The 16,433-nt window shown below is 39.0% G+C and overlaps 1 protein-coding gene across 5 annotated transcripts in view; it reads left to right on the top strand.

The window, feature by feature from the left end:
- TRIO (trio Rho guanine nucleotide exchange factor) overlaps nt 1-16,433 on the top strand; it is a 255,684-nt gene that overhangs the window by 94,885 nt on the left and 144,366 nt on the right. For all 5 annotated transcript variants that reach the window (XR_008731238.1, XM_055704044.1, XM_055704043.1 and 2 more), the window contains exons 7-9: nt 4,981-5,172; nt 8,505-8,636; nt 12,609-12,839. Coding sequence is in view for 4 of the 5 variants with exons in the window: in XM_055704044.1 (XP_055560019.1) it covers nt 4,981-5,172; nt 8,505-8,636; nt 12,609-12,839 (555 nt within the window). In the remaining variant the exon portion in view is untranslated. The remainder of the gene's footprint in view (nt 1-4,980; nt 5,173-8,504; nt 8,637-12,608; nt 12,840-16,433) is intronic.

Below are 16,433 nucleotides of genomic sequence, written 5' to 3'. Positions count from 1 at the left end.
ATAAAATACATAGGTGTTATTTCATACATTAATGCTACACTTTGTCTTGTGTGAAGTGGCAGATGATTTGGAAATTCTGTTGCCAAAATATTTCCATCACAGATGAATAGTTCAAACTCACTCTAGTCTGTATAGAGGTGCCAGTTATGACACTTATGGACCATGTCACTGAGGTGGTTACTTAACACTGAATGCTTAATTATCTCTCTGTCAGAAAACTACTGTTTGAAACATTAGACCTAAACAAACCTATTATAAATGGGTCTGCAAAAATCAGGAAATAAAATAGAAACTTCGGGGCATCTGCCAGCTTAATTTTGCATTGAGTATGATAGAAGTTCAGTTAAGCTGTCACCTGTTTTTCCCCCTGTGTACTTGCATTTCAAGCACACACCAAGGAATGACACAGTGCACTATGGCTCAACAGTGTTAGGCTGCTGAGCTATTGCCTTGCTGAGCAATACTTTTTTATATGTATGCTCCCTTTAGGGAATAATTCTGCAATGAGGAGCTTTCCAGACGTTGTAAGGTCTCTTCTGAGCTTCTGGTTAAAGGGCGTTGTGAGAGAAAATAATTTTACTAAGTACATCTGTGTACTTACTGCACATACTGGAATGCAATAACTTGGATTGTTCCTTTTTTATTTTTTTTTACAAGTTATGTGTTACACAATGAAAGAAATGCAGTATCACTTTACCCTTTCACTTTTTAGACGCTTGATACACATTTAGAAGCTGCAGATGTTTCATGCAGATACACATGATGTAAATGAGATGGCTGAATAAGTCTTTTAACAGTTACTGTCTGATAGCTGTTGCTTCTTAAATAATATCAGGATGTAAATCCATGCAATGAGTAAGATGTCAGTCCCTGGGGAATGAGCACCAGCTTACTTAGAACAGCACTTCTCGAGCAGTGCACAAAATATGCATTTGTCATATAATAATGACAGTGGACCTGCCCACCCTCTTAGAAGATTGAATAAAATTTGTTAACCTTCAAGGATCAGTTAAAGACAGTCTAATTATAGTGAGTTGCTATTTGAGATTCTTTTCCTTCATAACTAAATCTGTCTCTGTTGGGTCATTGCATTCTAAAATAGTGAAACTTAAACCTTTCGTAGCTATATCAGGTAGTGAAGGATATGATAATGGGGGGAGGGGAAGTTGAGATTATGGTAAGATTTTATATTTTTTTTTAGGAATGTGGCATACATAGCTTGGAAAGTGTTCAGTGGTCAGTATGTTCGTTCATATTCATATCGCTACAGAGGGTATTCTTCCACACTTGTGAAGCCAGATTGCCATGGGAAAATTAATGCTTTTTAACCGCAGATCAGTTTTGATTTGTTTACCTTCACATTTATGGTGCCCTGTCCTTCATATCTAAGTGGAACTGATGTTCCAGAATTCCTTTGTTGTGATATACAAACAGTTCAAATGGCAGCCTAATACAGCTTTTATTCTTTCCTTTTTTGACGCTTGGTTTGTTCTTTCTTTTTCCACACCACTGTAAGGAGCACATAATGGATTCATTTAGCAGTCTCACATTAATGCTAGATAAAATTTCATAGACCTAAGTGCTCTCTAGTCTTTTAAAATTTGTTGGAAATAGTAGTTCTGTTCTCTTCCCATTGTTCAGCTATGCTTAAGAGGAGTGCACAGATGTGTGGCATAACCTAAAAAATGAAAAAGTAATATTGTGCAGGAAGGAGAAGCATGACACTGCTGTGCTCAGTTTATTAAGTGGACCAGCTGATGTGTAGACTGTGTCAGGTATGCTCCTGCTTGCATATGTGCATATGCTTGGGACTAATAGAGGTCTGTGCCAATTACCACTCAGATGAGTCAGCATGGTGAAACCTGGGGAAACTGCAACACTTGCTCCAGCCAGTCAGTGTCAGGCTCTGGGCAGTGACTTGATGCCGACGGGTAATGGTTCCACCTCAGATGGTCAGCTTCTACGTAGCATTGGGTGTTCATCTGCCAGCATTCTCCCCTGACCTCTCTTACTGGTGGGGGTATAGTCAGATTTTGTCACAGGCTGCCCATCACATCTCTCAACAGTAATATAACCATACAGTTTTCCAGCAATGTCAGGTTTTGTTCTTCTGTCATTTGTTCATCTGTGGCCTTTACTGAGGCTTGTTGGAGTCAGTTCTGTCCCCCCTCGCTTACTGGACTCTGTTCCTCAACCCTTGATCAGGAAGGGTTGTGATGCTGCTGCTGACAGGTAGCTACCTGCTCCATGGCATTTCCTGCGTGCTGGCATTCCAGACAGCACTGTGTGGACAACAAGGAAAAACATTTCACTGTAGAATGTTGAGATTTTAATGGTGTGTGTTTGTTTTCTTCCCCACTGTTCTATGTGGTAGTGTCTGGCAGGTTGGTCCCACATGTAAATTTTTAGAATATAGGCAACAGTGCAGCCAACAGAAGGAGCCAATGGACGCAGCAGTTTGCGCAGCAGTTCATGCAGGAAGGGCCAGCAACTCTGCTCAGAACAGCATCTATGCCCTCAGCCGTGGTGGTGATGCACCCCAGAGCACAGTCCCCAGCTACTGCTGGACTGACTCTCCCTGTAACATCAGAGGCCCCAACCCAGAGGGAGCCTCCATAAGGAGGATGCAGCTTTGCAGGGAATGTCTGCAGCCTCTTGCAAGGCTGGGGCAGTGGGAAATGGTTTCCTTGCCCACAGGAGGTGTGCAGTTATTAAGGATCTGTGTCATCAAGTAAAGGAGCTAAAGGAGGAGGTCAGCAAGCTGCACAGCATCAGAAATAATGAGAAAGAGGTTGACCAGATCTTTTCCAACACTGCGGCTTCAAGAGCACAAACTACAATGTACTGAAGGTAGGAGGGTCAGACAGACTCTGTGCCTGTCTGTTTGGGAAGTGGAAACTCCTGTGATGATGAAAATTGGAAGATAATGGCTTCTGGCACAAGGAGGAAGGTTTCTGCTCCACCTGAAGATTTGCAGCTACGGGATAGGTTTACTGACCTGATAGCTGGTGAGGAGCTGGAAGCTGTCAAATAAAGCGTCTGTGCCATTTGAGTCTGAGCCGCACAGGAGCACCAAAAAGAAGAGACGAGTGAGAGTAATGTGAGACACTCTTCTACAGGGAACAGAGACACCCATCTACCAACATGACTCATTCTTTATGGAAATTTGCTGCTTGCTGGGGGCTCAGATATGGGACATGGTGGAAAGACTGCTAAAGCTTGTCCAGCCCTCAGACCATTGCCCCCTACCGCTCTTCCATGTGAGCACCAGGGATACTGCCAGGAGTGACCTCAAAGGTGTCAACTGTGACTACGTGACTCTAGAGGCAATGGTTGAGGGCATGGGAGTCCAGGTGGTTTTCCTCCCAATCCTGCTAGTGAGAGGGTAGATGAATCCTGCAAGTCAAAAACTGTTTACACAGCTGATGTTGGCAACAGGGGTTTGGTTTCTACAGCCATGGGATCCTCTCTCTGAGCGTCAGAACATCAGAGGCTGTTCGACCAAGTGGGGCAAAAATATCTTTGCCAGCAGGCCAGATAAGCTAAGAAGAGCTTTAGGGTAAGGATGATGGGAGAGGGAGAAGAGGACCAACAATTAAGTGAGAAGTGGTGGACTAGGCTGGCAAGCAAAGGATCTGCTGTGATGTGAACAAAAGGGATGCTGTAGTCAACAAAACAGGGCTGAACTGGGGTTGTTCCAAGTGTACATGCAGAAGTCAGGATGTGCCTATAGGACAGTATTATGTGGAAAGCTTTCATTTCATTTCTAGGAAGTCACCATGACCAAGTTCTTCTCGAAGTACCTGTATGGAATGCTTGTCTTGTACAAGAAGAGGCTGACGGAGCTGGGATCGGTTACCCTGGGTAAAAGAATGCTTAGGAGGGATCTCATGTATATAAAAATATAAATATCTGATGGGAGAGAGTAAAGAAGACAGAACCAGACTTGTCTGCATGGTATCCAGTAACAGAACAAGAGGTAATGGGCACAAGCTGAAATGGAAGGAATTCCGTTTAAATATGAGAAACACTGGAAGAGGTTGCCCAGAGGGATTGTAGTCTCTCCATCCTTAGAAGTTCTCAAAACCCCACTAGACATGACCCTGAGCAACCTGTCTGAGTGAACCTGCTTTGTGCAGTGGGGTTGGACTAGATGATCTCCAACCTCAACAATCCTGTGATTCTAAGAACTTCATTCTAGATGTATGAAAGTCAGTCCAGTTGAAAGAAGCATCAACTCAGCATTATATGCATATAACTCCGGAAGAGCTACTCAGAAACCTTTTGGTGGTGGAGTTGTTCTTGTTTCTGGTTTTGCATGAACCATAAAATCTTGATTAAAAATTATGTGACTAAGAGCCATCAGTGAGTAATGCTAGAGAATCTTTTGGATCTTTGACCTACTTTGTCTAGTTTTCAGTGCTAGCTCTGAGGAATACAAAGGCAGGAAAATAAAATGTGAAACTGTTGAAATCCTTTAGAACTCAGAGTTCTGTATTTTGTTACTTAAAATTTAGAAATTTCAGAAGTTTATGTAGAAATTTGTAGAGTGATGTTGCATATGTGCATACCACGTAGAGATAAAGTGCTTACTAATTATAGTTTGATTTTTCTGTTGTGTGTGTCTGAACATCTCGTTGTCTTGATGTTTGTCTGTAAACATTCTTATTGAGGCGGTTGTAAAATACGGTTAGCTTTTCCTCTTCATTATAATAATGGGTCTTCATATAATATAACTTTAAGCTGACTGTTAACATTAGCTTGAGACTTCCTTGTCATTTTAAGTTGTCCTTCTCCCTTGTAATACAGATAGGCTGTTATATTACACACCTAGATTCCCAAGTTAGGGATTTACAAACCTGGCAAATAAAAGCAGTCTATCAAGCAGCACTGTAATAAAGAAGAATTTTATGGAAGTATACCTCTGTATTTAAGTGGTCTGTTAACTTCCACTAATTTTCCCCTCTTTCTTCTCCATAGAATGTGTATGTAAACATAAACCGCATCATGTCAGTAGCAAATCGCCTGGTCGAGTCTGGACATTATGCTTCACAGCAAATAAAACAGATTGCTAGTCAGCTGGAGCAAGAATGGAAGGCGTTTGCTGCAGCCTTGGATGAACGTAGCACGTTACTGGATATGTCCTCCATCTTCCATCAGAAAGCTGAACAGGTTAGTGAGCGGGGAGGGGGCCAAAGAAAGTTTCCGTGCTGGGATGGTGAGTTGGACTGTTTGCTTTTGATTTAGACGGAAGTAGAAGAGAGTGATTGAAAAGGTTAGCAAGAAAGCCAGAGCATTCATTTCTGCCAGTTTCAGCTGATACTCATAAACTTGTTCTTCTCAGGACAACCCACTGACCTTATATTCCCCACAGAATGCCCTGCCCATATCAATGCAAGATAGATTAGCCAAATTAACTATGTGAATCAAAGTGAAATGGACATAAATGCTTAACTATATAAAGCTTTTAAGGTGAAAGAAAGGAAAAAAATCAATATAGTCAGTATAAATACAATGCCTTTCCTATGTCACTTGTTCTGTTGTCCCCACCACTCCACCACAATCAGTCCTGAGTATCAAGATTTAACTCATAGTAATTGCTTGTAGAAAACTAAGTTGAACTGGCCTGAAAGTTGAGAAGTTAATTAACTGTCTTCTGAATCTGAAATTGTGATGGGAGATGTTTATTTAGTATCCCATAAGAGATTCCTCCTATATTAAACAAAAATTTTAGCTTTAGGCCTATAGCAATTATTTTAATTAAGTCATTAACTGCGTGTAACTGCCAGAGAAGAGGTATATGTAGGGGAAATAGGAATAAATATCCCCAAGTTAATAGTCTTGATGATGAAAGCATGTTTCCCCCTCAGGGGAATTCAGTTCTGAAGGAGTTGCTCTGTGTGTGCTGTTGAGTCACCCATTGATATTATAGACAGTCTGCTCTGTACATCTCTGGTGAATTTGGAGAGCAGAGGTTCTTTGATGGTTACAGCTGACTGAAGCTCTGGTGTGCTGTATGGCTGCTGTAGATACTTTTATCTCCATTTGCCTTGCTAAATTTGATCCAAGAAAAGGTCTCGTGTCTGATATAACTTTAATTTGGAATAAATGAAGGAACCACTTGGGAGCTGATAACTGCAGAAATAGAGGGAGACAGCAGACTTTATTGTAAGAAGTTTTTTCTCCTGATTTCTACTACACAGATAGTCAGCTTCATTAATGTCCAGAAATTAGAAATGTGAACATATTAAGATGCAAATACACATGGCTTTTCATTATGTTAGTGGTGACATTGGTTTACTTGTCCTTAGACAAAGGTAAAGTACATAAACTAATGCCACTATAATAAGTATTTTTTAGCAGGTTTTACGGTAAAGCCACATAAAAAGTAGGTGAAGGCATTGTTTTCTGGTATAAAAGTTGCCAGTCAGCTTGAAGCACATGATAGACGTAGTGTGGTACCTTATCAGTATTGATGGTTTTCTAATTGTTTGGGTTATTCAGGTTTACATTTAAGCACTGTCAGCCATACGTGTAGGAGAGAGATGGTGAAACATGAACAGATAGGTATACTGTGACTCAAATGCTGTCCTTTTTTATATGAAAATTATGTTCGTCAGAAGTCAGGGGAGTAAATTTTGTGTTGTGCTGGGCATCTGTCGTAAGGGTCGGTGATACCCTCTTCAGCGCTAAATGTAAGCGTAAAGAGGAGGAAAGAGAAGAATTAAGAGAAAATTGTGCAACATCTGCTGGAATTAATATACTTTTTAATTGCTCCTTCTGCAATTTTCATTTTATGATTAACTGTGGTGGATTGTCCTAGTTGCTTTGTAAGAGACTTGGCTGTGATATATCAGCTGTTTCATTAACAGTGGAGAGTGAGTTCAAGGAAAAGAGGGTTTGGAATGAGAGGAGTGACCCCTTTAGAGAACGGTGATGCTTGACCTACATAAAAACATGGTTAAAAAATAAGCAGCCGAAGAAATAACACACTTGTTGAATGCGTGTGTTCCCTCGCAAGTGACAGGTAAGTGTCACTGCTTACTGTCAGACACAGTGAAGACTGCATCCAGCTATCGGTGTCTGATGACTGATGCAAGAGGTGTAGCTCTGTGGTCCTCCATGGAGCCTCTCTTAATGTTCAGTGCTTAAGATGAGAAATTTTTAAAAATGTACCTTGGTGAAATGAAAATTAAGTGCGCACCTTAGAGTTAAGTGCTCTGTCACCCTTTCTCCCAGCTTTCAAATAGTAATGGATTACCAGAAACGGTCTGTGGATTACTTTTTCCTCAAAAGACTACATATGCTCCAGAAATGAAGTTATGTATGACGAGAGAAATGGCTTGGTCTCTTAAAACCTTTGAGACTTGAACTTGACATGAATAGAGGACAAATTTAGTTTACAGATACCGCATGTGCTTGGCTGTACTAAGTTTGACACCTGTGAAAACTCATAGAAAATCAGATACTTTTTTTCCTCTTTCCTTTCCTAGCATAACAAGGGTATAAAATTGATGCCCCCTAGCTGTCAAAAATAAGTTGACAGAACTTCTGCTGTGCATGTAGTTTGGCAGTTTCTTGTCTGTCGAGGCAGCTTAAGCTTCAGAGATAACTTAAACTGCCTGCAGAAGAGATTCTGATGCAGTATCCTCAGCTTCTGCTGGAAGGCTTGACTTGAGCAGCTATGCTGACATAGCTGTGTGCTCAAAGTTCAGTGTTAGTCCTAAGAGATCCCCACTTAAATTGTAAATCCCTTATGTGCTTGCTGCTGTAGTAGCTTGCCAAACGGATTTAGTGCTTCTCTGTGTGTAGAAGTTAGGGACTGAGGTGTGAATTTCCTGTGCTCTTAACAGTGCTTTGCCTCCTTGATGATCTCCTTCCAGCAAAAGACAGCTGTGGAGTGCTTCAGTGAACATTTCACCATTAATTCTTTGTGTGTGCACGCACAGGCACACGCAAGTGCAAAGTAACTTGGTTTTCTCTGAAAACTTAAAAAAGGTGAGGTGATACCATGAGTTTCTGCACAGGAAGTTGATGGCTGAGAGCTGAGGATCTGGACTTGAAAGTTGTAGCATGTTTTACCTTTTTGTGTGGATAAGATCTTGATTGGCTTTCATGCATCTGAAATGGTAGGTGCAGGGTACAGTAAACTTTTTCTTAGCTGCAAAGTCAAGAAAAGGAGCAAGAGTAAACCTGAAGCATCGGTATTGCCACCAGTTTAATTGGTTCTGAAGGCTGCCAGCATTCAATTAAGGCTGCCTGTCTGTGAACGGTTCAGAGTTACATGTAAATAAAAGCACAAGTATTGTCAAGACTTGAATATTTGTTTCTGTTCTTATGCAAACTTCATTTTGGTCAGTTCAGAGAGAAATATTAAACATTTTTCCCTTAAAAACATCTTTTCAGTGGCTGTCATGCAGATGCCAGCTCTTTTGTTATATTACCAATGTGTGTACTTATTGATGAACACTAAAATCAAGCAGAATGTTTTTTCTCTGTTGCAGTACATGAGCAATGTGGACTCATGGTGTAAAGCCTGCGGTGAGGTGGAGCTTCCCTCAGAACTGCAAGATTTAGAAGATGCTATCCATCATCATCAAGGGATATACGAGCATATTACCTTGGCTTATTCTGAGGTAAGTGTCTTGTTTGTTTCCTTAGATTACTGACTTGATAAAATGGTGTAATATGAAGTTTGGATCATGAACTGGTATCACTCGTTGCATAGTACATTGGAAACTCAAGTGCCAGGTTGCTTTTTTAACAGGACTTTGCTACCATTGTTCAAAATGTAAGTGTTAAGTCTTCCCCTTAATCTTCTGAAATAAATTTAGAAGGCAAGATGGAACTCTGTGTGGTACAACCCATGCAGGTACTAAGTCTGGTTTCATTTACATTTGCATATTACTACCTTTTAATAGCAGTATGATACTATCATTTAAACGCTTTCTTGAAGGGAAGCTAGCTGGGTGTTCTTTGGGTAAGCGTTCTGTCGGAATGGATTGTTTTAAATGTGTTTTGAAAATCCATCTCTGAAGTTGCCTCACAAAAAAGACTTAACCATCAAAGAATGTCACTTGACAAGTAGAAGGTAGTATACTTAGATCTGGGAACCTCAAAGACACTTAAATGAGCTAGTGTGCCTATGTAGTCAGCATTTGTAAAGGTAGCATATCCTATGCTGCTGCTGCTGCTATAATCTTGAATGCTGCACACAATGAAGTAATAATATTTCTCAGTATTTCTAATAGCTGTATTTACAACTTCAGATAAACTGCTTGTTCTGAAAGTGGCCTAGAAAGCAATGACTTAAGTAGCTATTGTTTTTCTTCAAATGTTGAGTTCTCTCATGTGCTTTAATTAACTGAAGTGATAAACGGGTATTGACTTCTCTGTTAATTAAAAGGTATTTTCTGTATTTCCTGTTGAGCTTTTCTTGCTTTCTTTTGCCAGGGTTGTTCTCGTCACAGGGTAAAACTATTTTTGCTGTTAAATTGGGCTGGTGTTTTCCTGGATTAAATACAGCAGTTTCTGTTCTCATGAAAGTTGCATAAAATTATGCATTTGATTAAATCGTGGTAAAAAATTATCAGTGGACACAGGATAGCTTAGGCCGCAGCTTGCACCTTCTTTTAGAAGGAAGTTGCGGGACTCAATGGTTGTGACTTATCTATTACATTAAAGATTAAAAACTACTTTCTGATGAACCAGCTCTATTATGGACAACTGTATCATAAATCTGGTCGGATTTCATGTAGTAGTAAAGGAGGGTAAATTGGTGCTGATAATCAGTCCTATTGCGAATATATCAAAACAGGGTTTTTTAAATACCTGCCATCTTAGGGCCTGTATAACCTTTTATTACCATGAGTCAGATGTCCAGAGTTGACTTGGGTAGTGTTTCTTCTGCGTAAAATACATGCTGATATCCCCCATTTCTGATATATGCCACCTTGCTATGCCAACTGATCTGATGACATACTGAAGCCACCTTTGGTGGTAAAACTTGTGATCTTACTACACATAGCTATTCTAACTCATTCTTGAGAGTGCGTTTTGCAGAAAGGTTTCTTTTTGTCATTGTAACCTTTCCTCATTGGAAGGATCCCTTTGTAAAACAAGGGACAGAGACATAGCACATTTGTAGTAGATTTCTGTGAAGAGAAGCAATCTGAGGTGCGTGCTCCATGAGAGTGCAGTGAGGAATAAGAAGGCTAGAGCTTTCTAGAATAATGATTATAAAGCATTGAAGTTAAAATAGTGGGGTTTTGCAGTTTGATTCTGTTTTGGATTGGGTTTTTTGTGGTCTTCCCCCCCCCCCCCCCCCATCAGGGACGTGACTAGATTAGAGCCTGCTGTTAAGTGTAAATAAGTACTTTGGATTACTATGTTAAATACTGTTTGCTTCCTGGTGATGCATAATAAAAATAAATTAGATGGGTGGATTATAGGATTGCTTTGGCAAATACTTTGAAAATTTATTTAGGATTTCAAAGCTGTAACTTTTTGACTTTGGGATAGTAAAGCAATAGCTTTGTCTTCAGCAACCAGAATTGGTGCAGAAATAATAGTTGTGTGTGTATGTACAGTTCATGTTCCACCTCTGGACAGAAAGTTTTATTTTGCCTTATTTAAACATTAATTCCTTTTTGAAGATTGAGGGAATCATCTTCCCATGTAAAGATACTACAGTACTATTCCTTATCTTTATTAGATGTATGACTTTATTTCTGTTACAGCATGGAGCTTCTTTCATTTTGTCACGAATAAACCTGGAGAGGGGAGGGAGGGCAGGCGGGGCGGGAGGTAGGGAGGAGAGAGGAGAACACTGGAAATTACAACACTTTGTCATTCATTTTAGATTACGGTGTCTTGACAACATGACTTAGTTGCAAAGTAGAAGACAGTAATTTTAAGAGAGAAAATGCTTTTAAGACTAGACAGTCTGATTTTACTGAGGGATAATTACTGTATATTACTAGAAAAGTAACTTACTAGCTTACAAGCTTAGGTAACTAGTGTACTTGAAAATCCAATAGCTGTGCCTTAAATTACAAATAAGTTATTATATATCTCACTGAAATCTTACAGTAGTCATGCACTGGGAAGGAAGAGAACTTTACTGTGTTAACTCCAAAGAGGAAATGTGCATGATCATTTGTTTGTAAAGTAATAAACTAATCGCATCAAGGGGCTGTCACAATTGATTTTTCCCCCCCTAAATTTCATGGACTCTGGATAGGTAATTGAAGTCCATTATCTTGAAATATTTGTAAGACTTGTACTAGATAATTGCTTTGGATACAGAAAAGAAAAAAATCATCAATATAATAACTACTATGGACTATACTATTTTTCTGCCTCACTTGATTTCATAAGAGCTACCTTTTCCAAGTGAGCTTCGTTCTGCATTGATACTTACTACTAAAATAAAAAAACTTAAATTGGAACTGAGAAGTAAACTCACTTATAAACTAATTATTAGAAAAGAATTTTTGTTTGGATCTGTTTGAGTACAGAATAGCAAATTTAAAATGTGCCTAGATTTAGTGAAAATCGTTGAAAATAGCTGCTGGGGGAAAGCCTTGACGAATTTTCTGTTTCTGACATGGTGTTGATTTGATGGATTCAGACTATTGTTTATACTCCAGTCTTGTGGTTTCAGATGAATTTTTCCTGCTTGTTAGATGAGGTATTAGAAAAATCCTTTACAGCTAGCTGAATGGTACTGAATTGTAAGTTCTCTGAGCTTCATGCTAAAAGTGACAGAATAGTTAAACACCAATGAAAAGTACTCTCAACTGCCTTGGCCAAGTGCTAAATGTTAACAGTGACCAGATAAGATAGAATTATTGCTTTTTAATTAGCATGCAAGCTTAATCTGAATATTTTTGCTGTGGTTTGAATAAGAGAGGACAACAATTAGAAATGACTAATGTTTCCTGTCAGCATCAGTAGTTAAAACCTTTCCATGCAGCTCAGAAAGACACTCTTTTCCGAAATGCTTTAAAGTGATTCGGTTAGGTTTAAGTTTGCCATAACAGCAGTTTGCCTTTGGTGTAACAGTAATAATTTAGAAATTGTAAATTGTGTCAGACCAAATCATGTTCTAAGTTTATATCTGTTGGTCTAAATGTATTAATCAAATTAATATTAAACCTATAGAAAGTAACCTCCTGCTTCACCTTTACAGCAAATGAAACAAGAAGTGTTCCTGGAAGGATAATTCTGGGCAAATGCTTAACTTTAAGTGCTGCTTTGACTAGAAAAAGAGCTGAAGGATATTTATTCTAAGTCAGACTTGACCTGTTTAAAAAAAAAAAAAATCACTTTAAAGGAAAAGCACTTTTAAGGCAATCGAAAACTGGGAAGACAGGCTGTTATTCAGAAGAGTGCTACTTCTTAAAATTACCTTACATAGTGGGAGAATACAGGGTTTTTTTCCTATAACAGCTGCATGTAATCATGCCTGGAATAAAAAAAAAAGTCATCACTGCTCCTCAAGTTCTTAAAGACATCTAAAATAGGGAGAGGGAGTGGGGGAATGAAATGATAGTCTAACAAGCTTTTGGCAAGAGAAGTAGTTCTTCATCCTTTCTCATGATCAGGTGAGCCAAGATGGAAAGTCACTGCTTGACAAACTTCAGAGACCTTTGACTCCTGGGAGTTCCGATTCCCTTACCGCTTCTGCCAACTACTCAAAAGCAGTTCATCATGTTCTGGATGTTATCCATGAAGTACTGCACCACCAGCGCCAACTGGAAAATATTTGGCAGCATCGAAAGGTCCGCTTGCACCAGCGGCTTCAGCTATGCGTTTTTCAACAGGATGTTCAACAGGTAGGTTTTATTTCATGTTGTCTAAATGACTTTATACTCTGTCAGCCTGTGATTTGAAGCTGGTTGCATTAAGAAGTGGGTTTTGATTGCTAAACCCCATGTTTCTTCATTCAGCAATTGGAATAGTTGCATGGGATTGACTGATTCCAAGTTCTGTGTTATCAAAGGATATTGGCTTTACATCTGTTTTTTTCTTTCTTTAAAATTATTTTCTTTAGTTACTTTAAATCAGAATGAAAGAGATATTTAATAGGGATGGCTATTCTGAACTTGTGCTGGAAGCTGACATTCACATTCTAGGTAAAATTCTGGACCTAAAGTGTCTGAAAGATTCGTAGGAGTAACATGGGAAAAACTAACAGTGTAACTGTAACGGTTTTTCAGTTTCAAATCCTTAGTGATACTTAATTGATTTAATTGGGTTTCTTTAAAATCTGAGAGTAGTATAATAAAGAGGTATAAAAATTACATATAAGATTACTTTCTGACAATTACTCTGTTCTTGAATTAATGGTTATTAGCTGCCGTATTTTTATTATTATGATGACATCCATAAAAGTTAGTAGCTAAGTGCAGGCATTAATATCTCTGACATGTTTTAGTTTAAAGAGGTGAAACTGTACAGAATTCCTTTGTTGATAGATTTTTAATAAGTAGACAATATTTGCATTAGGCTGCAATTGACAGAGACATTAGTAATAGATCCCTTAATGGTTCAACTTGATAAAAAAAAGTAAAGATGGCCAGTAGCTGCTGATCATGTTTCTTTATTTTAGTGTAAAGGCATTCACAAATCAGGAATTTCCAAATGGGGTTTTAGGATAGCCAGTCATGCATTCTGGTTAAAATAATCTTGTTTCTTCCAAATTAGTTGCACTTTCACAAAACAGATAAGTACAAGAAATTTTGCTTAAAGTGCTGGATGTGAGCATTCGAGAGTGAAGTAACCTGGTTTCCATCATTTACAGTAGTTGAAAAGATACTTAATTCAGGTAGATGGTGAGGAAAATAAGCCCAATCTTGTTAGCTCAACTTTATTCTATATGCAGTGCCTATCTTTGCATATAAGATAAAGAAAACAACTCAAAAATACTTAAGCGGTAAATCAAGTATAAAATTATTAAAACTCTATTACTTATTTTTTTATGTAAAAAGAAGCATATATTGAAAGGCAGGCAGTTATCTAACTTGTTAACACTCAGATGTGACGTAGGATGCAGAAAGGCATGAAAAATGTTAGCTGACAAAAAACGTAAAAGCAAGCAGTCAGTGTTATGAATGGGTCAGGAAGGGCATAGAGGACCAAACTGAAAGCACTATTATGCCATTGTATAAATCATCAAGATTTCTACATAAACAGCAGCTGGTCAGGAGGGTACAGTGCTGGTACTTGCACGAGTAGTCAGTGAAGGACACTTGTCAAAACTGATGAGGCACAGCCCCCAAATGAGTCACCTCTTAAACTTAAAAGGCTTCATAAGGAATCTTCAGTAACTGAAAACAACACAGTGGTTTGCTTCTCGTGGGGAAAGACATAGGTCCTCTCAGTGGCAGCCTGGTGCCAACCAGTGCAGGTTCGATCCTGGAACTTTCTCCTCTAGTTTAAATTCAGTTCAAGTAGGAGCCACTTAGGCAAAGTAGGCCAGATGATCTCCTGAGGTTATTTGCCAGATACGTAGTTCAAGCTTCAGGCCTGGGGGCCAGGCTGCAGGTGGTTTATTTCCTGGGAGAAGGTGTTCATTAAATGCTGCAGAGAGTCTTACTGTCCTGTTCCTACTCTTTGCCTTTGTTATCTTGGGAGTCATAAAATGTTTGTAGGAAATTGGCATTTTCTGTTCCCTCCTAAGTCATGGCTCTCGGAGTGGAGGAGTTAGTGCTGAGACTGGTTTGTTGTTTGAAACTGACAAGTAACCCGTCATTAGACTCAAGTCATTGTACAGTCAGCACCGGGTTCTTCAGCAAGAAGCAGGATTTTCCTTCTCTGTATGAGATCTGTCAGCCCTTGAAACTGGTGCATTTAACATCAGAAAGTTACAGGTTTGAAAAAACAAAATAGACAGCTTTACCTATTTTTATAACTTCTAGTACTGAGAACATGTTACCCAAATCATGTATGTGGATTGTGAGTATACCAAAAGTTTTCAGTATGAGGCAGTTGCCTCGAGAGGGTTAGTCCATCTAGGGTCACTGTTCAGTATGTGCCCTTACCTATTGGTTGGAGAAATTTCTTTCTTCCTGTTTATGCCTCTGGTTTGCAAGGCATACCTTGCATTAAGATACCAAGATATCCTCTTGACAATTTGAAGCTGCAGCCTTTGGTGCTAATGCACATCTTTATTAACCCCTTTAGATTTCAAGCTAGATCTTATGTACAGAGATGCAGCCCCTGCTTACCGTGTTCTGAAGCTCTTCCCTTAACATTATGTAGTTATCACTGCCAGAGACTGGACTGTCCTTTGGTTTATCCCTGTAATGGCTGTTAACATCCAGGTTGGAGGCTTCTGAAATGTTACATGTGGAAGCATATCTCTTTGTTTTGTTGCTGTAACCTAATGTTCAGATACTGATGTATTTTGGGTACTGCCTTATGAATCACAATGTGAATTGTGCTTAATGTTCCCTTTCATAATGCAACTTCTCATACTTAATGTTTCAGTGCAGATCATGCTGTAAGGCAATGATAATTCAACATCCATACCAGACAAATTAATCTAATAGCCAGGAGCAGATGCATTAAAGATAACAGCAAGTACATAATGGTATTTCCCTGGAATAGCCTTGCTTTGGAAGACTGTAGCTCCATCAACTTTGAAAATCCATCAGGGGAAAAAAGTGGTCTTGAATAATAAGGATTCGTTTTTTTTCTTGCAAAACAAAACCAAAACAACCTTATCAGATCATCTAATTAATCTGAGAAATGTTAGCTCTTCAATTCAGGAATCATTGATGCCTTTCAGTGCATGAGATTACTTGGTTTTGAGGTATTGGTTAAACTTATATCCAAGACAGTTCTGGAATGGTTTACGCAGAGCTCCAAAGCAACTTCCTAAAATACTTTAGTTTTCATTTGCACATTGTCTCAGGCTTCTTAGTCTTTGTTTATATCTTAAAAAAATAAAATAAGATTATCTAGCATGATTTAGAAACTAGCATGAAAACATTTTTTAATTATTTTCAGAAAAGTTCAAAGTTTGTGGGTTTTTTCATGTTAAAATAAAGTCCACTGTTTATAATTAAATTGCACATAGGAGCAAGCAACCAAGTGTGTTGTGAGTGAATCTACAACCGTCCTTCAGTATGAGCCTGTGATTTCCCTCTGCTGGAATAGTTTTCTGCTGGACTAATGAAATAAATCAGTTCATGGAAGTGTTAAGTGAGTGACGGAGCAGAGTTGGAGATGGGAGTTGGCTGGGTTGAGCTGGTACTTCGTTTTGTGTGACTTTCACCTTAGAAGACTGGGGTTATGGTTTTGGGTTTTTTTTCTTCTGTCTTGTATGTGCAGTATTGGGAAAGTGTTTCTAGTGGAGCTTTCCAAATCAAAAACACTGCAGTGCTAACTGTGTACACCAAGAGCCATCTGCTCATTTCTTGGAG

This window comes from Falco cherrug, chromosome 3 (genome assembly GCF_023634085.1).
Source record: "Falco cherrug isolate bFalChe1 chromosome 3, bFalChe1.pri, whole genome shotgun sequence".
Taxonomy (NCBI): Eukaryota; Metazoa; Chordata; class Aves; order Falconiformes; family Falconidae; genus Falco; species Falco cherrug.
The sequence above is the reverse complement of the archived record's forward strand: the minus strand, read 5'-3'. Positions and strand labels throughout refer to the sequence as shown.